Consider the following 26,487-nt stretch of genomic DNA (forward strand, 5'->3'; position numbering starts at 1 on the left):
AATATTTTGAACAAACATCTTTTTATAAAATTCTAATATTTAAAAAAAAAAATCATATTATCGAAATAAATATTAAGAAAATTTAAAATTCTAATATTTTGCCAAATATTTTAAATATTTGTGAAAAAAAAAATTGGCAACAATATTGCCACTTGACCTCTTTTTAGCATAGTTTTTTTTTATATAGTTATCTAAATGTAGCTAGAGGTTTAATACAGGGCTTTATTAAAAATTTTCAAATGTTCCATGAGCTCCAAGTTTTCTCGAGGTAGTGATAAGCCTCTACATGATGTTATTATCGTAAATAATTATTCAGCCCTTATAGCGCGCACAAATTGAGTTTCGAACGCTGCGTTGTAAGCGCAAATAATGCATTTCAAATGGCCTCGTGCAAATTGATAAAATGGCCGTTTGGCGTTAGCAACCATTTAAAAAAAGGCAAATTGGTTTCCTTTTTCATTACTTTTTTTTATTCTTCGCTTTGTAATATTATATAAAAGTGTAATATAAATAACTTACTTATAATCCTAAAAAGGAATATTTAGAAATTAAGGAAATCAGAAGGCAGACGATAATACAATTTTCAAAGACAAATTCTTTTTTTTTAAAAAAACTTATTTAAAATTTTGAAGAGACGATATTAATAGATATTAATAAGGCAACCTCACTTTAAACAAAGGACGCGTTACGTTTATTTTTTTATTAAAAGACGGCAAAATGTAAACGCTCAAACGTTCAATATTCACTTAATACTAAATAGATAAATTGTCATTTTATAATGTAAATTCATTAGTTAGTATAATGGATTTATTAATATTATATATAGAATAAAAATAATGGAATTTTTCAACAATTTTTTTTCACTTTACAAATTAAATTTTTCGTTGACAGTTTTGTCGCTTTTATATCGATATATTTTTTTTTGATAATAAATTTAAAATTGAAGCATCCCTCATTGCATAGGTGAAAAATAATCCCCCGAGTGAATAGGTGGGGCATCCTCAGACCCCAATTTAGAAGTATATATCAAAATCTAATTAATTTGTAGCTCCCATATTTTAAAAATATATTAAATAAACTATAAGCTAATAATTTTAATAAATTTAATGTTATTTTATCATTAAGTGACAGCTTTTGTCAAGAGCAAAGTCTTAAAATATCACAATGTGATATTAAATAAAGATATAAATTTGATGACGTAGAAATGTTTAGATACAGTTCAAATATTAATGTTAATATAACTTTTTAATTAATAAAAATTAATATACCAATGCTAAAACAGATGAAAAAAAGTTACACGGATGAAGAGGTAAGTTCCAATAAACTTTTATAACTTTAGAACTTCTGAAAAAAATATAAAATTAATTTTACACACATATACTTTACCTTAAATTGTTAAGCTACGAAAAGAATCAAATATCGAAAGAATTTTAAGTAATAACTAGGGCTATGCCGATCTACAAATTTTTCACCTATCCGAACCGATATTTTCCGATTTTAATAAAACCGATCCGATATTTATATTGATTTTTATTTACCACCTATCTTTGTATCGATGTCATAAATATATCAATATTTTCTACTTTCTAACTTTCACGAAGGATTAAGTGTATTTTTCATAAGTTGATATTATTATTTAAAGTATTTACAAAGTTTACGGGTGAATGTGTAGTGTTGTTAAACACCTCCATTTAGTCGATACTTAAAAAGGACCAAATCAAAATTCTAACCAAAATATTGCCTACGCCTCGAAATTTTGCCAATAGAAGTCCGTACCTTTCTGATATCTGTGGGGAAAAAATCAATGAGCATGGGCAATTTACTCTTGGCCAAAATTTTTGAGTTGATTGTTTTTAAAATTGTCTGAATAGAGCCGTTTGCCAACACTAACTGAATGCGACTCGTGAATGACAAAAAAAAACTTGTGTAAAATTTTAAACTATTTTTTTTGAACATTACAACAAATAAATTGTTTATTAGTTTCATTAATCTATTATTACGAAATTATTTACAAAATAAAATATTATATATGATTATATATAAAAATGTAATAACTTAAAACGATAAAAAAAATATCGGATCGGTTTTTAAAATAAGATCGGCCCGATCCGATATTTAACGTCAAATATCTGTGCCGATCCGATCCTATATTAAATATCTGCTCAACCCGAATAATGACGTTTATAAAATAACAGGGGTCTTCATAATATAATGGATTTGTTATAGAACAAAAAAAAATAATGTAATTTTTCAACAATTTTGTTCACTTTATTAGTGAATGTTTCGATGACAATTTTGGATCGAGTTCATTTATTCATAAATATTAGTTTTAAACAGAGCTATGAATCCTTCTAAAAAAGGGATTCGGGTTTGGATTCAGTGAAAAATTTCTGAAATAGGTTCAAGATTCGGTGTCTAGAAAATTTTAAAATTTACCCAAAACGGATACAATAAAATAAAAAAACGATTCAACAAATGATTTTTCACAAATATTTTTTTTTTGTTATATAAATATTTTACATGCTATTTCAAATTTTTTTATAATTTAAAAAAAAAGTAAAGAAATTTTAATAAAAATAAAATAAATGAAAAAATTCTTGAACCCTAAACTTGAAATAAGGTTTTATAGCTCGGTGTCCTGGTTCAAAATATCAGGAATCTGATTAACAACCCTGGTTTTAAAGGCTAATTTAAAACATATTATTATTTTTTTATCAAGACATTATCCAAAAATGCTTTACAACCAAAGCCAAATCCAAGGAATTAGCTTTTGAGATCTTAATGCAGTGCATTGAGATGGAAAAACAGGATATCGTCATCGAGGAATTGATCAAAGGACAATCCAACAAATCTCCGAAGATAATAATTGCCTCTACGCAACTGCTCAAGGAAGCGTCCAAGTTAAATCATTAGAATTTTTTTTTTAAATATTCGATCTAAGTATGCATGTTTCACGCTTCATTTATTACAGGTTCTAATTTTACTCATAATCTCTTATATTTTTCTATTTTTTTTGTTAGTAATAAAAATAATTTAATAGTAGTTTAGTCATCGTTATAAAAATTTATGATATGATAGTAAATTTTATAGTCATCGTTAATATTTTTTTTATATGATTACCAATATATATATTTTTTTTATTGAGGATTAATATTATATTTTTCTAATTATTAATAAATATATATTTATTTTAATAATTTTAGAAATTATATGAACTATAAAAAGGGAAGAATTTCATTCATATTTTATTTTTTTCCTCTCAATTAATTTTTTTTTAAAAAAATTATAATCGATTTTTTAATCATTTTTATTTTTAATTTTTTTTTTGAAATTATGAACTTTATTTTAATTTTTATAAATTTAATATTGTGTGTTAAAATTACCAAAATATTCAAATAAAGAAAGTATAGAACCACCCATATATATATAATAAAACAATACATAATTAAGGAATTTTAGGGGAGAAATAGGGGGGAATTTCAAGAAGGACATAGGGAAGGATTTTAGAAGAAAAAATATGGGAATTATGTATTGTATATATGGGTGGTTCTATACTTTCTTTATTTGAATATTTTTGTTATTTCAACACACAATATTAAATTTATATTAAAATAAAGTTTATAATTTCAAAAAAAAAAATTAAAAATAAAAATGATAAAAAATCGATTATAATTTTTTTAAAAAAAAATTATTGTCAAATTAAATAATATTTTGGGATTACAAACAACGATTAATAATTTGCGACTAAATCAAACCAAAATAAACCTTTAAACATTCAAGGATTGCAGTTTTATATACAGGGTTTCCCACTTGGGAGGGAAAAAAAAATATGAATGAAATTCTTCCCTTTTTAGGGTTTATATAATTTCTAAAATTATTAAAATAAATATAAATTCATCTTATTATGAATCTAATCCTAGTAGTTCATCCCATTCCGTGGCCGATAGGTCAACCATTGGCCAACTGTCTGCACTCTCCTTCCCCGTATTCGGACTCATTATTTCCTCCTGGAAGGGACGTACTACTGCCACCGGTGTACTGTCTCTTGTTCTTTCTTCCCACTTCTAGACGCCGTCTCTTTCCCTTCTGGAGGTAACACCCTACGTACCAATAATATATCCTCTTAAATTAAACTGTGACTTGACTCCGTCGTGAGGCTCCTTGAACTTCCCACCGATTATCTCCCGTTCAACTCTGTGTCTTGGGGGCATCCATTACGTAAATGTCCCGTATCCCCACATAAATAACATGTTCTCGCCCACCTTATTGGTCTTAATCTAGGCATCCTGGGCTCAGGCAACTCTGGACTCATGTTCCGATGGTTCATTGTCCTTCCCATTCCCTTGAAGATCTTGGCTCCATCTCCTCTTGCCTCAATGGGGGCAATCTTTGGCCCTCCTCGCCCACCCTTTCTCGATAAATACTAACTCGAATAGTCAATCCTTCCCAATATAAGCACCGATGGACCCGTTCATTTTTAATCTTATTTCCCTTCGAATATATAAGATCTTCTTTTAGCATGAGAAAGAGGGTAAAAAATTTTTATTTTTATTTTCTTTTTAAAATTTTTTTTTTATAATTTTCTTTTATTCTCTCAGTTCTTTGACAGAATTATTAAACAACATTTTTATTATTTTTCCCATACCAAACTGTCAACCTCCTTTTATTTTACTCTCCCAAAAGTTACAATTCCCTCCAAATTCTTGATTTATAGCTAGCTAGATTCATGACATTTCCAAAATCATAAATGTCACTAAACTCCAACTTTTAAATAAACAATATTTTCAATATTATTTTCCAAACAAATTGCCTGTTGTTTTCTTCCCTCTGTTTTTTTTTGTCTTCTACCTTTTTTTAATATATATTTGGGCCTAGTTTTATATCCAATTTACTTGACAATTTAATACTCACTATTATTTGGGCACCACCAAATAATATTATTTTTTTTGTCTTATATCATTTTTTGATTTATGATGGTTAATGAGCCAATAATGCTATAATATTTTTTTGTCTTATATCATAAGTTTTTTGATTTATGATGGTTAATGAGCCAATAATGCTAATATTTCTCTTCACAAAAATGAGCGAGAGAAGTAGAAAAATTTTATCAATCGTATTTATTAAGCATCATATGACTGGGACATTATTACACTGCTACTTTAAGATACATATTATTCCAAAAATGGGATTTTCAACAATGTTATATATGAATTTCCTACGATTAATTTCGTATATATTAATTTTGATATTAAAAAAAAATGTTTCCTATTACATATACAGATATCTCTTTATTATTACATAGACATATATATTTTCCCTTTAATTTCATATAATATCACTCCGCCTCATACTCCTGATAGTAACCTTCCTACCTCCAGCCCCCTTTTTATTTGATCCCGATGCCGTATTCCTTCTCTTCCTTCAGTGAATTTTACTTGACTTAATTTATGTCCAATGTTTTTTATGATCACCCCAGATTCCCACCTTCTTGTACCTCCATATATTCTTGCCCACACGGTTTGTCCCACTACAAACTCAGGTTTCTCCACTTCGGATTTAATAAATCTATCAATATCCGGGTTTGCCGCCCTAAAAACTACTCAGATGGAGACTGTTCTTCTCCCTTTCGACTATTGTTGTAATATGCCACCGCTATCCAAATTTCCCCACCCCCATACTTTGATTTCCTTAACCAGTTCTTGACAATCGACATCATCCTGGATGGAATTATAACTTTTGGGAGAGTAAAATAAAAGGGAGTTGACAGTTTGGTATGGGAAAAATTAATAATTCTGTCAAAGAACTGTGAGAAAAAAAAATTATAAAAAAAATTTTTAAAAAAGAAAAGAAAAAGAAAGAAATTTTTTTTACCCTCTTTCTCACGTAAAAAGAAGATCTTATATATTCGAAAGGAAATAAGTAAACTAATTGTTTTAATTTTAAATAAAGTATTCCTCCTTTACATAATTAAAAATGAACGGGGTCCATCGGTGCTTATATTTGGAAAGATTGACCATTCGAGTTAGTATTTATCGAGGAAGAGTGGACAAGGAGGGCTGAAGATTGCCCCCCATTGAGGCAAGAGGCGATGGAGCCAAAATCTTCAAGGGACGGAATAATGGATATGGGAAGGACAATGAACCATCGAAACATGAGTCCAGAGTTGCCGGAGCCCAGGATGCCTAGATTAAGACCAATAAGGCGGGCGAGAACATGTTATTTATGTGGGGACACGGAACATTTACGTAATGGATGCCCCCGAAGGCCAACACAGAGTCGAACGGGAGATAATCGGTGGGAAGTTCAAGGAGTCTCACGACGGAGTCGAAGTCACAGTTTATTCAAGAGTATATATTACTGGTAGTTACCTGGAAAGAGACGGCGTCTAGAAATGGGGAGAAAGAACAAGAGACAGGTACACCGGTGGCAGTAGTACGTCCATTCCAGGAGGAAATAATGGGTCAGAATACGGGGGAGGAGAGTGCAGACAGTTGGCCAATGGTCACGGAATGGGATGAACTACTAGGATTAGATTCATAATAAGATGAATTATATTTATTTTAATAATTTTAAAAATTATATAAACCCTAAAAAGGAAATAATTTCATTCATATTTTTTTTCCCTCTTAATTAATTTTTTTTTTGAAATTATAAACTTTATTTTAATTTTTATAAATTTAATATTGTGTGTTGAAATTACGAAAATATTTAAACAAAGAAAGTATAGAACCACCCATATATATATATATATAATAAAACAATACATAATAAAAACATAAAATAATCGAAGTTAAGTTTTTTTAAAATCACTCTTAAAAATTCTCAAGATTGAGCTAGAGCACGGTGAGTGTCCATAGAACCACAATAATGATAATATTGCTAATCAATCTTATATAAAAAAAATACGACATTTGTCAATAAACAGAGCCTTTGGTCCCAAAATTATACCAGTAAAACCGCTCATTAAACAGATCCCGCTTCTTTTGGATAATCGCGATTTTGCGGTGCGAGAAGAAACCAAACAATTGGTCCTTATTAGTAAGCAATATCATATTTTTATGATTTCACTTTCGCCTTAATAATCGTGGAGTTATGATGAATGACGTTGACTGGCATATAAGCCATTTTCTGAACAGCGACTGAACTGAAATATTTTAAAATGCAATAAACATTTATTTTTTTAAATATATATTAACGGAATCATGTAGGCCAGTCAGATCTACTATATATATAACCCCTCCCTCCTAAGGACGGAACCTAGTTGGCTTTAGGAAAAAACATGGTTTTTGCTGGATTCGAATCCAGAACTATCATATTGTGAGACACTCACTGAACCAATTAGTCCACAAACGCTATTACCCTTCGTATATAAGGATAAAATTTGTGAACATAAAAATCAAAAACGATCAACTCTACCCATCATTACCCATAATAGAGATGATTTTTTTTATAACCTGTAGTGCATTGACATTATTTTTTGGCCGATACCAGGACGAGGTATTAGCTTGAAGCCAACGATACTTTTTTTAAAAATCTAGTGTCAAGTCTTTAAATAAAAATTATTTAAGCACGGATTGGCCCAGATTTAAAAAATAAATATCCAGTTCCTGCCTGGAATTTTTTAAAAAATTAATATATGAAATCTTAAAAATAAGCATATTATTTTTAAAAAAAATTTAATTTTCAATATTATAAATAAGCAAAAAAACTTTTCTTACCTTGAAACTATCGATGTTCTTAGTTTCACGGAATAATTCATCTGATGTCAATGGTGGCTAGGCCTATTCAAAATGTAAATAAAATATACAATATATTGCAAAAGATTTATGAAAATTATAAAATTAATGAATATAAATGAACGCGTGTTATGATTGCAATTTGATTATATTAGATATATTATCTAAAAAAAACAAATACATTCATATCCCGTTCGTAAAGGGAATATAAATTATCTATTAAAATATTAAGTTGAATATATTTTCGATATTTTCTATTTATATTCAACCCGCTATTAATTTGTATATATTTGAGCTCACTCGAGTGTTGGTGACTTTTTAAAATATTTATTAAAAAATAAATATTAGGATGCGTGCAGTGTGTTTTGCGCTTCAAGCTATGATGATAGCCCTCTAGATGGTTGTTTGTCCTAGGACCATTAACTTGATATCTAATTATAAATTTATTTTGTATATACACATTAAAATTTTTAATACCTTGTCCATAGGCTATGGGGAAATAAAGCGTTAATGGAAAGCCATGTCAAATCCATATATTGCATAAATTGTATTAGCAAAGGATTTTCAAGCGACATGGCAAGACATGATGACCTAACTTCTGAAATATCTTCCTCCCGGCAAAAGGGTAAAGTAGTCATACGTCTGACTACTTTGTGGACAGTGGTATTGTCTCTATATTCTTTTGTTAACCCTAATCCCTGACATTTTCGCCATATTGCTTGGGAAAAATGAAAGAAACAGCCTATAAAAACTTATAATAAATACACGTAATAAATTAACCTTTAATGACCATTGTAGGGAAAACAAATCTTAAAGCTGATATTGCAGCAGCCTCATAATCAGTCTGCCCATATTTAGGATTAAGCATAATATTATTTTCACCACAGCATCTTAAAATTATTTGAAATAATTCTATATAGGTGGCCCTGGTTTTATCGGAAAGAAGGGCATAGACTATAGGTATCATAGTCTCACGATATAAGACATGCATTGTGTATAGTTGGTAATAAAGTCTTGGCACAACATAAAATGTGCCATCCATATATATGGTATTATCACATGTTTCAATGATTTTTAGAAATATTAAATCGATCTGTTTGAAAAGCTGAGAACTCAACAGGTTCTAGAGGATATTGTTGCCGGAAATACTCTAGAAACTATGCATAATATTTACGAAAAAGCTCTTTGGAAACGACAAACTTAAATATGTATCCAGAGGCGATAGCCTTTTCAATAAAAAGTACAAATAAATAATCGGCCTTCTTTGCTACAGTCCGTAGATGACTTAGTTCCAATGCCCGAATATATCACCACAAATAAGGGGATTTATTTTTAACTAGTAATGATAATAATAATAATAATATATTGATATTTGGTGCATGTAGCATGCTAAAGTTCATTGAAACATGTGATAACGATACAATATATATATGGGTCCTTTTTATGTTGTGCCACGATTTTATTGTCAATTATATACAATTCATGTCTTATACCAGGAGACCATGATACCTATAGCATATGCACTCTTACCTGATAAAGCCAGAGCCTTGTATATAGAATTATTTCAAATAATTCTAAGATACTGTGCAGAAAATAATATTTTGTTTAATCCTAGATACGGGCAGACTGATTATGAGGCTGCTGCAATATCAGCTCTAAGATTTGTTTTCCCTACAATGGTCATTAAAGGTTAATTTATTACGTATATTTAATATACGTTTTAGGCTCTCTCTTCCACTTTTCATAAACCATATGAATGTCACGCATTAGGGTTAACAATAGAATATAGAGAAAATTCTACTGTTCACAAAGTAGTCAGACTTATGACTACCTTACCCTTTTTTCCGAGAGTAAGACATCTCTGAAGTTAGGTCATCGTGTCTTGGCATGTCACTTGAAAATCCTTTGCTAACAAATTTTATGCAACATATGAATCTGACATGGCTCTCCATTAATGCCTTATTTCTCCATAACATATGGACTAGGTATTAAAAAAAGTAAAGTTATATATATACCCAATATATTTATAATTTAGATATCAAGTTAATGGTCCTAGGACGAATAACCATTTAGAGGGCTATCATTATAGCATCAAAATAAAAACACTCTATGCACATCCTAAAATATATTCTTTATTAAAAAATTTAAAAGATATCAACACGCCTATGAGCTCAAATTAATTCAAATTAATAATGGATTGAATGTTAATAGTAAAAATCCGAAATATAATCAGCTTAATATTTTAATACATCCCTTTATGATCGACATATGGATATATTTGTTTTTTTTGGATAATATATCTAATTTTATCAAATTGCAATCATAACTCGCGTTTATTTACATTTTTCTTATATTTTATATTTTTATACATCTTTTGCTATATATTGTATATTTTACAAATAATGGTTTTCGCGCACCTTATATACTTTTCAGTAATAAAGTAGTCGTTTATATTATTGACCTAAAAATAAAACACGTTAAAATTAGGTAAAAATTATAACTCTTATAATTTTTTATATATAAGAATATAAATTAAAAAAATAAGTGATTTTAGTATTTGTTTAATATATTTATATTTAAAAAAATATATTATCGAGAAATATTTAAATCACATAACATAGGCATACCAATGTTCCCGACCTGCTATATTCTAAAAGTGAGTTTGCAGGATCTATGATAAATAGGTAAAAGGTCCTCTTGTCAAAGTTAATAATTTCATCCATTTTTTTTGATAAGATAAAGCTGATAGTTCTAAGTTTTAGAAGAATTTGGAGAGTGTATGTATAACAAATTCTGCAAATATCATTAACATGTAAAATTTATATTATCTTCCGAAATAGAGTAAATATATTGAGTTTAGTTAGTAGATATTTATAACTTTGTCATTTTACAAGGAAAAACATATTCCTGAAGTACGTTCATCATGCCATGCTTTGTCTACTGAATATGTCCTCTTTCTGCTTCACCATTTTAATAAATCAATTGAGAGATATATGTTTTTCGATTGTTTCACAAGTTTCATCACCGTTATAGCTATTCACCATAAGATATGCCGTTAAAAGTAGCGTGCTACATTTTTTTATATAGCGATCAGTGGTTACATTATTTTTATAAATAGTAGCTAATTAATAGAGCCGCTATTTATTTAGAACAGCCATAGCTATAAAAAGGGGAATCTTGAGAGGAGATGAACAAGCTCCGAAAATATTTGATACATAATTTATATTCGATTTTTAATATTTAATTATAATCTTTATTAGTTTTCATTTTTCTAATAAATTATGATTTGCTCCTTATCAGCGTCTACATGAGAGAAAAAAAATACCTCCTACCTCCCACCCCTAAAAGAATTTTTTACTCACTATCTAAAGGCTATATGATAACATTTACCCTCAACCCCCCTCCCCTCCCGTCATGTAGCTACTGTTTCTTATTAGTATTCTCTCTTTGTGAATATCAATTTTAATATATAAATATATACTTATTATCATTGAATTGAATGGTGCCCCCACCCCCATTATATAATAATATAAAAATGATTTAAATAAAATTGTAATATAAATATTTATAAAACACTATATTATCTATAAAAATTATTTTTTTGTATTATCATTAACAAATATTAGTAGTAATTTAGTCACAAAATTAAAATTTATTGTATTTTTATCATAAAATCCCATTTTTGATGTGTATGCAAATTCACAAAAATAATGCCAAAATAATAAATAAACATTTTACAAAAATAATAAAATAAACAATTTAATACATAACAGTATGCATTGTATTTATTATAGAATATAAGCATTTATCGATATTTTATAATCACATGACTAATAACTCTTGTATATGCTTTATAAAACCATCCTTATCTATTATAACTCATTCAATATTTTTCTATTTTTGCCCTTAAAAGTTTATCAATGGCTCGGAAACGTGATAAAGCCGGCCCTCCAAACATTAAAGCCCATACAGTTACAAGAGCTCGAGGCAGAATTTGCTAAGCTGACGGTGAGTGGAGAAAAGCTCTCACGCCAATCTCGTTTCACCAGGTCCCAGAAACAACTTATGGCTAAGACGGCCGGGGTAGCTGGTGGAAGCATGGTAGATGGCGCCTGTCTCACCACCGACCACATGAATGAACAACCAGGACCCGTCGTTGAAACAGAGGTTTAAAGAAACATTATACTATTACGTCTATAATTATTCCCTATCAATATTATTAACGTGATTAAAATAATCTATTTTTGATCTCAATGGTAGTCACCAATTTTTTGCATATTATTTGTCACCCATGTCATACATCAAAATGATATTGCAAAAAATTCTATAATGAAATAATCGTACCCAAGATTGGAATACAATAATAATTATCTAATCAATGACTGCTAAATTGATTGACATTTATAAAACTCGTCGAATAATCATGTAAACATGACACAATTGTTCGATTTGTGGATCAAAGGCAGTTTTTAAATTTATTATCCTTCTTTTTCCTACTCCCAATTCCAGTATTAACGTTATATTATTTTTAGGCAAAACAGCCATTTTAATATTGGGAATCACAAAGTGTCCTCATTTTATCCACTAACCAATTTTTTTTTATTCAACTAGATTGATCCTTACGAGCTGCTGGAAGCTAGCGACGTGCTATCTCTCGTGACGCGTAAGTTTTATGACAATTTGGCGGATAAAGCCTGGCAACAACGTAAGGAAGCTATGGAAAATCTACGCGATATTTTGGCTCCCTGTAAATACGAGCCCTCGGGTGATTACCACGAATTAATCAAAACTCTCCGGACGGCCCTTGTTAAGGATACCAATGTAGCCGTCGTTGCCTTAGCCGCTGATAACCTGACCCGTCTAGCCAAAGGTGATATACACGTATACTTTATTCTTATGTTTGGGCTCGGAAAACTGAAAACATTTGACGCCAGCGATTTAATTATTTTAAGCAATGCGCGCCGTTTGTTTTTTGCGTTTTTTAACCTCCAAATTAAAATAAACCTTAAACAAGAAATTTTAAATTCCTTTTTTATCACGATTGAATACAAATAATTATATGTATAAGAATATATTAAAGTTTTCGAATAATTGATTTTTTTAAATAAAATAAAATAAATATTAGGTTTGAGGAAAAAATTTAGCTCTCATTCAGGACTCTGCGTTACCGCTATCCTCGAAAAATTTAAGGAGAAGAAACCGATTGTCGTTGCCGCTCTCAAAAACGCGATAGACGCTATTTTTTTAACGACGACTCTCGAGGCGATTAGTGAGGACGTCATCACATATTTAGGTTTTTTTTTTCAATTGTAATTTCTTGTTTAAAGACATCACTTATTTTTACATTTATAATATGTATAATCATAAGGCATGGATTTTGCGATCTATAAACCATTTTATTGCTCAATTATAAATCGATTATCATAATAAAATTTTATAGGTGTAATATGTACCTATTTTTTTTCAATAAAAAAAACTAACTAATTTGTATTATCATGGCGTATAAAAAAATTTATTTATTTAATTAATATAATAATATAAAACGAGTTATTAACTATAAAATAAATTAATATTTATTAAGGCATTTAATAAAAATTACATTGGAGGATTTAATTTTCTAACAATGGTTACGTCAACATATTCTAGAAGTAGTTTTTATCTAAAGTTTGCATTGAATTGAGAAAAAGATTGTTTTAAATCGGGGATCCAAAATTGTTGCTATGAAGTATATTTCTTCATTACAAATCTAGAAAAAACGTTTAGTAAGATCTTTATGCATTCTCACCATGACTAGTAAGCTCTTTTTTTATGTAATTCTTCAAATCGAATAACTATGCTATGGTGGCATTTAATTTTTTAGTGATGCGTTGAATTGGTAATAGGGCCAGATTTACTTATTGCTAAACGCCATTCATTTGGTATTAACATATCAAGGGTAAAATCGTTGCAATCAATAAGCAAGATCATTTTTTTGCTCCAAGGTTTTTCTAGCATGTAAAAAGTTTAACCCCACCTTGTGTCAACATCTTGAATAAGTCTGTGGGTGGGTTAATTCAATTGCTTCTGAATAATTTTGATAGGAACTTGGCAAACCATGAAACAATTGTGTAATTACCTAGATTGCAACAAGATTTTATATTTGATGCATAGCCACGTACAATAGCATGTATTTTACTTTGTTGATATTTTAACTGGTCATCACTTGTTTATAATAACCGCAATATTTTGCCCAGTATATGAATCATTAAAAGTTGCAACATAAGGCAAAAATGCAATTGGTTCGAAATTTTCATTTATCTGATGACAAAGTCAAGCTGATATGCCAATCTGACTCATTTGGACTACACATCACTCATAAAATTAAAGGGACCCCCCCCCCCCTTCCCCATCCATCTGATTGACACATCATTTTATTCTTAGTAAATTTTTCAGAAATATATTTTAGAGTTTCCACATAAATGCTTTTACTAATCGATTAAATCCAATATCCTTCCAATTTGGAAAATGGCTGATTATATAATGCTATCATACGGTTGACATGTAAGAGATGTGGCTTTGGGTCTGAGATCTTCAATGTCCCGTATTTTTTGTTCATTTACTAGACTTGACTATGTTTATTGATTTAAATTTATAAAATTTTTTACCTTAACCTGATTCTTATTCCAATTTTTTTTTCTCCCTTTCGCTAGTTAATTAAAAGTGAAAAGGCGTCCATATGACATGTTTCGAAGCGTTCGATCAACTTAGTTGTGGCATATGTCATTTGAGATCTCCCACCTCTAGAAAGTTTTGCGATGTGCATTGGCGAATCCGATTTTTTTAAAAAAAATACATTTTACGCGAATAGGAAGCCCAACTTGAAATATTTTGTTAATTTAATACGTCGAAAATTTTTACGTAATATATATAATGAAACAAACGATTATTTTTAAAATAATTATTATCTAACACTTTTATAAAAGAATGCGCGAAAAAAAAAATAACAATATGGCAGAATATTAATTTAAAAAAATGGATTTCGATTTTATTTATAAAAATAAATGGCTTTTTTGCTATAACTCTTTTTCTTAAAATTTCATAACATATAGTACATTCATCTAAAAAAAAATTTAAAAAAAGACGCCATTTATCGGATCGGATCGTAAATTTTTATGATATCGGCCGATAACCGACTTTTTTAAAACCGATAACCGATATTTTACAATTGATGAAATATTAACCCGATCATCCGATATAAAATATCGGTTACACCCTAAAAAAGATGGGCTGATATCAACTAATATTGAAGTATTGAATTCGTCTTGCATTGGTTAACATAATATAGGCAGTTTATGATTTACAACTTTTTTTTGAAATTAATATTTAATACCTTATACCATTTTTAGCTAACAAAAATCCTTCGGTACGCCAAGAAACGGTTAGTTTTTTGGGACGAGCTTTCGGGAAATGCAATATGGTGACCTTGAACAAAAAGCTCGTTAAGCTTTTCGCTAATTCCCTGGTACAAACAATGAACGACCCAGACCCATTAGTGCGGGAATATACAGCAGAGACCTTAGGTTTTCTATGGCATTATGATAATGATTTAGTTACAAATAAAGTGTATAACGATTCGTCCAGTCCCTTTCGATTTTTAATTATATGTAAATTATAAAATAAACTTAGTTTCGCTTAACCCATATTTGGACAATTTAGGCTCCTAGTTTTTATATTTTTTAGAGATATCTGGGGTAAATTTATGAATATCAGTTTTCATTTAATTAATTATTAGGGTTTGAGTCAGCTTGTGCGTACTCTATTATAAATATGACATGTTATTATATTGATTGAATGATTTCTTTCTATATCAATCAGTAAGAGTATTTTAAAGTGTTGGGGATTTGCGTAGTTCATAATCCGGGCTAAAAATAACTGTGCACCAGTCTGGATTAGAGGGTCGTAATTGGCGGGGTTTCATCTGACCCATATGGCTAGCTAAAGCATTTAAAAATATTTTTTAGAGCAAAAAAAATGGTATTTTTTGTTTCATAATATTATTAAATAAGTTGCTAAACCAACCATTCAAATGATTTTTAAAAAACTATTAGTAAGCAGGCAATTGGGTTAAATATTTTTATAAAACAATGGGTGGGCGTTAAAGTTAAAAATCTGTCAATTGGATACCTTTAGGCCGGGTAACTCCCGCGAAATATTTTGCAAAAATTTTTATAGGCCGGGATGGATAATTTCTATAAAAATGGTGAAAGAGATAATGCAGATCAAGGGAATTTATAGAATTATATATCTCATTATATTGGATACATTTTTCGTCGCATGTGCACTGATCTTTTTAAGCAGATACCATCCATACTTACACGGTATTACTTATTATATCTCCAATACCGTAAATATTATGTCTTATATTTACCCTAAAACAAAGATATGATTTCATCAATTAACATTTTATTTAATTATTTTTAATCTACTAAATTTTTATGAAAAAAGAAAAGAGAAATTAGGTAAATTAAGATTAAAGGCGCTTTTTTTCTTCTCTGTAGGAATTTCTATACTGAAGAGTAATTACTATTTTTTTTTATTATCAGCCACTGATATCTGTTTAAATTTAAAGTATCTGCCAATGCCGATGCCAAATTTCGGTATTGGTGCATCTTTGTTTTTTTTAAAAAATATGTTATATTTTTGTTTTCAACAACTTTAAAAAAAATTTGTTAATTGCTTTTATAGCACGAGGATAACTAACACAAATCTAAATTTATCTATTTTTTGTTTTCATTTTTTGCTTGCCATGGCCCCGAAATATTTTAGGTCGGTCTGACTCGTGGGTTATCAGTTAGGATTTATAATATATAAATGACAGAGTTGTTAAAGGATCTAGAACATGTATCTAGATATAAAAATGTGGTATCTGTATCTAGATCCATTTATAAAGTATCTTTTAACAACTCTGATATATTATAATAGAAAGAAATCAACCAATGAAACATCCCTTTAAAATTTTTTTTATTTTTTTTTAAAAAAAATGACAGGCGTTATGATGAAAATTGTAGGGGAAAGAGCTATTTTGCCCTTGATTAGCGATTTGGACAAAATAAAAATCGATAAGATAAAAGAATGTTGCCAAAAATGCGATATCGTTCCGCCTCCAATCCCAGCGGCCTTGATTACCGAGTCCGCCAGCACGGGTGGCAGTGGCGGTCCAACAAACAAAGTCGGAAAATCCACCAATGAGTTTGTGTTATTTTATGCCAATTTAACTATTATCACAATTATTTTTGAATACTAGTCACGAAACTTTAATTATTTATTAACCTGGGGCTCTCATTTGATTAGCATATTAGCCTAAGTTCCGCGTTATATCTCTCTTTATGATAACTTTTGTTATTATTTAGGAAATTTTGAGAAATATGATATACATAAACATTTTATTTAACCATACTCAAACAACACTTTTAAATCATTAATTATTATAGCCCGGAAAAATCGAAAGGCAAGAAAGTTATTAAAACCGGCTCACATGCACTACAGGTTTCGATTTAAAACTTATCAACATTTCTAACTTTGATTGTGTAATTCCCCCTCCCCCACACCAGTTGTTTGAAGTGCTATAAGATTGCGGAATTACCAGTTTTTTAGTGGAATATCAAATTTAGATTGATTGATATATTTGGGAATAGTTTTTGATATTTATACGTGCTCACCTATTTCGTTGTCCATATATATATACTTTACCCGGTTTACGCTTTCGCCATAACTATGCTAATTTTAATCAGGGATTCGGCGGAGCCTTTGCGATTTTAGATTTTGGTTGGGATAAATGACTATTTAAAGTATTTTCTAATGATTTGAATCACCTAACACTTTTGCCAACTCCCAATACTGTTTGGCCCAGCTTTTGCCTAAAAAATTTGACTTAAAATACCTCTAAGATGATAAAGAATTTGATCAAGTCCTTTTGGAGTTGGCTAAAGATAGGTCATTTAACAAGTAATTTCATACTTATTTCATTCTTACGCTGCATTTATAGTAAACGCGTTATCTTCAAGTGTTTCGTTATTTAACGCAGCTTTATTACAGCTGATTCAGTTTTGAAAACTGGTTTAAGATAAAGCTAAACAGATAATTATTTTATCTATAAAGGAAAATCATATACCTTTTTTTTTTATCTAATTCTCTATTATTTTTATAACCGTATCGCATATTTTTTAAACGCATCGCAACATATGTTTTTAAAATTCTATCATAGCGTTATCATCATAACGCTTCATGTTTATAAATTTATACCCATTTATTAGTTTTTTTGTGATAACGCTACGTTAAATAACAAAAACGCGTTTACGATAAATGCGGCCTTATCGACGAAAAAATGTAAGAAAATTGGTTCTCTTTTTTTATAAGTTATGTGTTTCTGGCTCCTTAATATTCTAGTACTGTGGCGAAATAAATGGCGCCATTGATATAGCTTTTTAGGATGTGGATTCCTGCCATTTTTGAGGAAGAATGATAATTCAAATTTTTCCTAAGGATTAAAGACATCGCAAAGCAATTAGCGAATTTTAATTTAAATATACGAAAATACTTTTAATTAAAAATTTTGCGGCTGGCCTCGGGACTAAAATAAAAATTACTGACCAAGTCCTGCTTATAAATTAGATGATCGAATTTGTATGTTCTGGTATATTATAATTTTTAGTATGCCACCCTCTATATATTATACAGAAATTTTGGGGAATGTTAATATTATTTGAAATATATTTCCTAGGATGTTTACTATAAACATTATTAAGATTGGCTCCATCTAAATGTATCGTTTATTCCTAATAAAATAACGATATTAAGAAGCATTTATTTAGTTGTTTTTAATATTAACATAAATTATTGTTTAAGTAATCAACTTTGAAATATATGTAATGGCTAAGTCAGCCCTCCATTTTAAATATTATTTTTGCGCAGAAGAAAAAAAACCCGGCAAAAAAATCAAACGACAACCTGACAGGCGGCTACGAACCGATTTCCGTTAAACCTGGTAGTAAAATGTTTTTTATTCTTACTTTAATTTTAGAAATATTTATTAATCAAACTTTTATCGGTTATCTAAATAAATTTTCTTCATCCTAAAGGACGATCAAATTCTTTTGTCCATCCAGCACAACAGATCTCCTTTTCGTATCCAAGAATAATATTTTAACAGTGAAGTTAGCCTCACATTTATTGCAAAACGTAATTAAAGGCGTTAAAAAATTATAATTTGGATGAAAAGTCGATAATATCTTTCGTGAATTTTAATTTTCCTATCATATTTGCTAAATTTTTAAAATAATTTTTCTTAATTAAATTTTTTTTTACGAGAGAAAAAAATAATTTTAATTACAAGCGAAATAATTTCATGATATAGAAAAAAATAAACAAAAATTGGTTATTTTATATAAGAGCGCCACCTATTTTTGAAAAAAATATTCATTCATTTTTTTTATTAAATCGTAATAAATGAAAAACCCATTTCATATAGATAATAATATGAGTGAGTGATAAATTATTAAATTCAAAAAGGTTGAAAGGCTTAACACACCTCGAGCTTTCAAATTCAAAATTTATAACTTAAATAAAAACTGCTTTATATAAAATTCCTTAATATTTAATAAACGGCCTTTAATAGAGTTACAAAATGACAGATAAGTTTTATTTGTGGCATCATTTTGAAATAAGTTCATTTTTGGTACTTTAGACCATTGATAACTTAGAAACTACTAGTACTTGGAGGCTAAAATTTTGGATTTGATGTTTTCTATAACAACAATGTTCTCTCATTATACAAAATATCAGAGTTGTTAAAGTATCTAGATATAAAAATGTAGTATCTGTATCTGTATCTAGATAGATTTTTTAGAAAGGTATCTGTATCTAGATATTTTTTTAGAGGTATCTGTATCTGTTTTAGATACTTTTTTTAAGATACATTTTATATACCCCTTTTTTTATTATAAATAAAAATATTTGACTGTAAAATTTATTTTATTTCATCTGTTTACCACTCTTAGATGCCTTACTTAAAGGGATTGAGGATAGGTAAATTAATATAATAAATTAAAAATATTTAATAATTCTAGATTTATTGTGACCTTATTTGAAGATGATAATATTATAGCAACCATGCTCCACCCTTTTTTTAAACTTGATTGGATATGGTTGCAAATGGAAGAAAATCTTAATAATAAAAACAATTGATACAAAGATAAGCTGGTGAATTATCAAAGTCATCAACTGACTGCAAGCAAATAACCTGCCAAAAAAAATAAATAATTTAATTTCAGATTTTTTTCAGTACCCTACAGCAGATATAATTTCTAATAATGATTTAAATTTTGATAATCAACAAATTTTAAATAATTTTTTCAAAAATGAATGTAGAGATTTTAGCATTTTTAAAGAATACCCTGATATAAAATTGTTATTTATTAAATATAACACTACAATTCCTTCAAGCGCCCCTGTTGAAAGACTATTTAGTGTTGCTAAAAATGTCTTTACAGATAAACGAGGATGCCTAAATGATCAAAATTTTGAAAGTATTTTATTACTGAAATCCAGAGTTGTTAAAAGATACTTTTTAAATGGATCTAGATACAGACACATCGTCTAAAAAATATCTAGATACCGATATTTTAATCAAAAATCTATCTAGATACATATACAGATACCACATTTTTATATCTAGATACTTGTATCTAGATCTTTTTACAACTCTGCTGAAATCTAATAATTATTTATAATTATTTAATCATATATTTTCATATATTATATTAAAATCATTATTTTAGTTATATTCTGATAAATGTTATATATCGCGTCAATAAATTTTTTAGCTCATTTCATGAATTTTCACAATATAATATTAATTTAGCTTTATGCAAACCTATAAGAGCATAATTTAAAAATTGTATCTGTATCTTGATAACTTTTTAGACGCTGTATCTGTATCTAGATAACTTTTGAGACTATGTATCTGTATCTAGATCCATTTAAAAAGTATCTTTTAACAACTCTGCAAAATATTATTAAAATAAAAAAGTCGTGCCGTAAAGTTATCGATTTGATTTGAAATTCCCCAACTGATATACCCCGAAAATCGATTTTTTTTAAATGTCACTTGTGTTTCTACCACTAAATTATTTTCAACAAATTTAAGAAGCCATACTTTCGTCTAGTACAAGCCCCCCTTCGTCTACCGCTTCTAATATTCCCACGCCTATTTCCGTGAACGCCGGATCTGCCCCGATTCGCCTTGGCATCGCTAAAGAAACGAGCAGTTGCGAAGGCCTATTCACAAAAATGGCTACGAAACAAGCCAAAGAGGGTCGACTGCGCGACGAAGCCTCTTGCAAAAGCTTAAAGTGGAATTTTCAATCTCCCAAACCGGAATACGCGTTAGCACTACGTGATCAAATGGAGCCGGTGTTTGGGAACACTCTTAAAAGCGATTTATTTCACCACGACTTTAGGTTATATATAAAAGATATAGAATTAGAGAAGGAAGAGAAGAAGGAGAGGTGTGCCGAAATAAGATTATAAAATGCAAATTATGCTAATTCTTAATGGTGGTTGTTAAATATATATATATATAATTTTTTTTATTATTGATAGATTTCATATCAAAGCTCTCGACAGTCTCATAGCCATTATGAACTCAGAGGGATCACATGGTACGGAAGTCATCGAGCATTTATTTAATTGTTCCGATTTGCTCCTCAAATGGGTAAGTCTCAAGTTTTTTGAAACCAACACCACACTCTTGCTAAAATGTCTAGAATTTTGCGTGCGACTCCTTGAATCGATGGCCGAAGGTTATTAAAAATCTTAATGATTTATATTCCTATTGTTCGGTTATGATGAATAACAGATTAGGGACGAGAGGAGTCTATCAAACGGTCCTTTTCAAAAAGTAGCCGGTTTAGCTGCATGCAATTCAATTTTAGAAAACCAAATGGGACCAGAGTTTTACCCTGTTTGGATCGACTTAAATAAATCGATCTAAAATTTGTTGACCTAATCCTTTATAATTAAATAATGTCGATAATATTAATCCATTGTTTAATTATGAATATATTTTATTTGGAATTAGTATTAAATATAAACTTAATTTATAAATTCAGATATTTTCTTTGGCAAATAATAATCCTTGATAAAAAAAAAAAGAGGAATTCTTGTATCTAAGATTCCCTTGTTAAACAAAAAGATACAAGTGTCTTATATCTTTATTATATTTTTGATAGGATATTTCGATTCAATTGTTCAAAATAAACTATATATTTTTTTTGTTGGTATTTTTATAATCCATATCTGGTTCCATATAATTTGTTGAACTTGTAGGTTGTCCATTTGATCAAGAAGATCCCTCCCTCAAAGTAGCTGGGATTGGAACTCGGGCACTTAATGAAATCGAAGCTTCCGGGTTTGTACCTTACTTGGTGGCCCGGTTAGGTGATCCCAAAGAGCTTCTCCGTAAGCAAGTCCACTCAACTTTGCTCGCCGTTTATCGCGCCTATCCGCTTTCGCGCGTTTGGCCTCACTTACTGGATTTAATCCGAACCACCAAGAGTGCCAAGCAACGGCAAGATGCAATGGAAGAATGCGCGCGAAATGTCCGCAACTTTGGGGCTCGCTCAGCACTCGCGCACCCCGGCACGGCCTCTCATCTATCAGCTACGGTCAAATGTGCTGCCGCGTTTCTTAACGACCGCGATGCGGCTACGCGCTCTTCTTCTCTTGCCCTTCTCGCATCCTTGCACTTGATATGCGGCAACGCAATTTTTAAACACACGCCTCCCACTGTTTCCACTGATTTTGAAGAGAAGATTCGCAAAATGTCGGCCGCTCTTCCTCCACGACCCTGCGCCGACGCAACCTTTGTGGATCGCAGAAACGAACCTATAGATCAACACTCCACAAGCTTCGATAATACATCAGCCAAGCATTTTCAAGGTAGTTTTCAATTTTTAAATAAAACTTTTCTAAGTTGTTATAGAAATGAATAGATATTCACGTTAGTATTATTGAAATTTCTACAATAGTTTCAATCCATTTATTTTCCCTTAACATTGTTTTATAATTTATCCTTGAGTACATTAAATTTAACTTTTATAAGGTATAATGACCTAGATAGAATGTCTAAATAAGACAAATCTGCCACTTAGCTAATTTTGGATTAAGATTTTACCCAAATTGATATTATGCAAAGCCTAGAAATTTCATACATGTCCAAAATTTATGTCATCTATGAGCAAGATCTCTAGGCTTGCATAATAATTTTTTGACTAAAATATCGTTGCCGTTTTCTAAAAATCCATCCATTTAACAAAAACTATCCCATTTTGCTAATGAGCTTCTTAATTCTTTTAAGCAAAGTCGAATCAAGTTTTAACTTTTTTGAAAAATTTTCCGCAGATATTTGAACCCATTTATCAGATCGCATTTATTTTTAAGCTAGTTTGGCCTATCCCCTTTTCTATCAAAGCTCAGATATTATATTTTTTTATTAGATTTAATTTAGGCCTTAATGCGAGCCATTGCTTTTGACATGTCACATTATCTCATTGAGAAAATAAAGTTTTCTTGCGAAAACCTTACATTAGATGAGTTTATATAATTTATTTAGCAATAATGAACACCTAAAATAACCCTTGTTGGGAATTTGAGAGCCCTTTATAAGACACTCTATTTTTCTCTTTTAGAGTAATTTCTTTGCTATAAAAATAAGCATATAAACAATTTTTTTAAAGTATTAAATGTACATAAAATGATACCTTCCTTCTATTGCGAGTACTGATATAATAATTCTTTTTTTTAAGCAATGAATTTCAATAAATTATAATATCACTGTTACTTCCTTTAATAAATGTTTTAGATATCTCAAGATTTTATTAAGTTATAACACTTTCCCAACCTTTTTTTTTCACTTAGAACTGTCAATTGAATATTTTTGGAATACATATATTAACCACAAATCGTTTCAACTACTAATCACCATTTCAGTGCCATAACGGGACTCCATTTTAATGAGATTCGAGTTTTTTTGATTACAAGGAGTTATATAACAACCGCTCATTATTAAATAAAGCGTAACCGCGCAAAATTTTAAACGCGAAACAATAGCGGGCTACAATTTAAAACATTGCAAACCTTTCACTTTATAAAAAACTCTTTTAATTTAAGTGATGGTGTACAATTTGATTCGCGAACGAATGACGTTAATTGACATGCTATCACTATAATATATTGATTTTATTGATATGTGATGTAATGAATGTCCTCTATAAGAGCCCTTAAATTTAGGATTTACATTATTAGTCATGAAAATATAATTCTCTAACGATTCTAATTTGATTTACTAATTATATATTATTTATTTCTGTAAACTTTAATTCAAAAAAAAAAGAAACATGTTTGCTTTTGAAATAAAGGAGTTACTCTTTACCTTATTAAAAAAGTAACGTGTAACTTGTTACATAAAAAATATAGATAATAGACAATTGATTTTTTCAAAATTTTGATTAAAAAACAAGAACGGTGCTCACGGCACTTTCAACTGGCCCAAACGATGGGGAGGGCTGTATTACATTATTAATTGCGGGAATTTATTAAAAAATATTTAGAAAATGATCTTCATTAAAAAAAACTTATTAGATCATCTTTCAAAATAGACGTTTGTAGTTTAAAAAAAAATTTAAATGTGATTAGACTTCTTTGAATACAAATATCTGGAAAATTTTTCTAAATATTACATAGGAGTGTATATATATATACACCCTTAATAAAGAAATATATTTTCCCTAATTTTATTCTCTATTTTGCTATATTTTTCTTTTCGCCATAACTTTCCTTCCATCATCTAACTGTAATAATTTCAGATCCATGTCCTGTTCTATAATTTTTACAATGTCAATAAAAAAAAAGATAAATGTTAGGGTAGCCAAATTATTTGTCCTGAACACCCCCTAATTAGTGTGGTTAAACCGCTCAAAGTAAGCCGATTTTTAAAAACGGCTAACTCAATATTTTATCCAGTAAAATATTGTCCAAGAAGCTTCGAGATTTCGTTAATAGATGTTCAAACCTTTGTGTCACCCATGAACAAAATCTTAAGGCTCGCGTATGAGTTGCCGTTTTTTTAAAAAAATCAACTCAAAATGAGCCGTTTATCAACACTACCCCTAACATCAAAAGTGTATCCGCATGGGTAATTCCGTGACAAATCGACCAGCGATTCGGCCGACCATCTCAGAAATGAAGGAGACTTGGCATGTTGGTTATTTATGTTGTAAAATGTTAATAAAATCAAAATTTTCTCCAAAGATATACGCCTTCACAAAGTCGAAAATCGCGAAGTGCGTTATTTCATTAAATCTTGTTTTTTTAAAAAAATACTTAAGACAGAGTTACAAATTATATATCATTTTATAGCCCTTAAAAATTTTACCTTGGAAAATTTTCGAAAAAAATTTAAAAATATTCCGACTATTTTCTTATTTCCGGTAAAAATAAAAAAAATTAACATTGTCAGTTTTAGGACCTTTACTTTTTTATATATATATTCTTAATTGGTTAAAGAACTTTAGTTTAATTTATTTAATTAGTTAAATAAATAGACCCATCTTTTAGAATTTTTACTTTTTATATTTCTTAATGTTGTTAACCAACTTTACCTTGATTTTTATTTTAATTTATTAAATAAAAATAGACACGCACACACTAAATATTTTTATTTTCTTTTAAATTACAAAAAAATACAAAAATTTATATATAATTATAATATCGAAAATAATATACATTACATAACATAATATAATATAACAGTTAGGGGAAGGGATTTTTTGGGGTGTTGATATTCTCTAAAAATGTTTACTACATTTATATTAAACGATTTAATAAAAAATCTCGATAGCCATTTTTTATAAATAAAAAAAGGTAATATAGAGGGCGTTATATCAAAAAGATTTTTATAATATAACGTATTATATTGGTATTAAAATTAAAATCGATTTAAATACAGTAAGGAAGTAGCCCATACGGATATGGTTATTAGAAAGATATATATTTTAAAATAAACATAAATTTTATATACAAACAATTATAAAAAAACCCCATTTTGTGCTTAGGTTATAATTTGTAGGTACGTCCTATCACTGTTATGCGATCTATAATCGTTATTAATTGTAATGGGCCACCATATCTTTTCCTCAATTGTGGGGTAAAGGAAGGATGGTGATGGTTCATGGGGTTTAAAAAGGAAATATATATCTCAAGTAGTTTCATTCTTTTTTATTACTGTGGCTAACCACCAAAAATCGTCATAAACACATATTACGAATCCTTTAATATCAGCTAAAGAAATGATTGGCATTTGAGATATCGTCTATTTGAAAGTCCTCTTCATATGAATACAATTTTGACTTTTACTTAAACTCAAAGGAAATACAGCATGTATTTCCCGAGTTCCTGGAATGGGGCAAACTGAATTGAATCTTTCAAGTAGTTTAATCTCTTCTAAATTGTATTGTTTGTTGGTTATATATGTAAAATTTGCTGATGGTATGTATTGTTTTTAAATCAACTGGTGTTAAAATGTATCCATAACTGGTACACTGAAGGCTTGAACGTGCTGCTAATCTTTTAATGTTCCGCCAAGGCCGTCACATGGACCTTTTCCAATGGATGTAGTTGAAAAATGTTATTCAGCTGCTACACCAAAATTTGATTC

General features: G+C 29.4%; 1 protein-coding gene and 1 long non-coding RNA gene across 3 annotated transcripts in view; one reads left to right on the forward strand and one right to left on the reverse strand.

Moving 5' to 3' along the window:
- Positions 1–26,487, forward strand: part of LOC135922299 (cytoskeleton-associated protein 5-like) — a 37,900-nt gene that overhangs the window by 5,765 nt on the left and 5,648 nt on the right. For both annotated transcript variants that reach the window (XM_065456698.1, XM_065456699.1), the window contains exons 3-14: positions 2,720–2,900; positions 6,926–7,038; positions 11,650–11,903; positions 12,348–12,606; positions 12,862–13,029; positions 15,122–15,295; positions 16,763–16,964; positions 17,207–17,261; positions 18,687–18,759; positions 20,920–21,232; positions 21,375–21,574; positions 22,101–22,712. In XM_065456698.1, coding sequence (XP_065312770.1) covers positions 2,720–2,900; positions 6,926–7,038; positions 11,650–11,903; positions 12,348–12,606; positions 12,862–13,029; positions 15,122–15,295; positions 16,763–16,964; positions 17,207–17,261; positions 18,687–18,759; positions 20,920–21,232; positions 21,375–21,574; positions 22,101–22,712 — 2,604 coding nt within the window. The remainder of the gene's footprint in view (positions 1–2,719; positions 2,901–6,925; positions 7,039–11,649; positions 11,904–12,347; positions 12,607–12,861; positions 13,030–15,121; positions 15,296–16,762; positions 16,965–17,206; positions 17,262–18,686; positions 18,760–20,919; positions 21,233–21,374; positions 21,575–22,100; positions 22,713–26,487) is intronic.
- Positions 8,035–8,585, reverse strand: LOC135922300 (uncharacterized). The gene is made up of 3 exons (XR_010570835.1): positions 8,517–8,585; positions 8,214–8,478; positions 8,035–8,159 (listed from the first exon to the last, which is right to left on the reverse strand). It is a non-coding gene; the product is annotated as an uncharacterized LOC135922300 (long non-coding RNA).

The sequence above is a fragment of the Gordionus sp. m RMFG-2023 genome, chromosome 1 (assembly GCF_954871325.1).
Source record: "Gordionus sp. m RMFG-2023 chromosome 1, tfGorSpeb1-WG-v2, whole genome shotgun sequence".
Classification (NCBI taxonomy): Eukaryota; Metazoa; Nematomorpha; class Gordioida; order Chordodea; family Parachordodidae; genus Gordionus; species Gordionus sp. m RMFG-2023.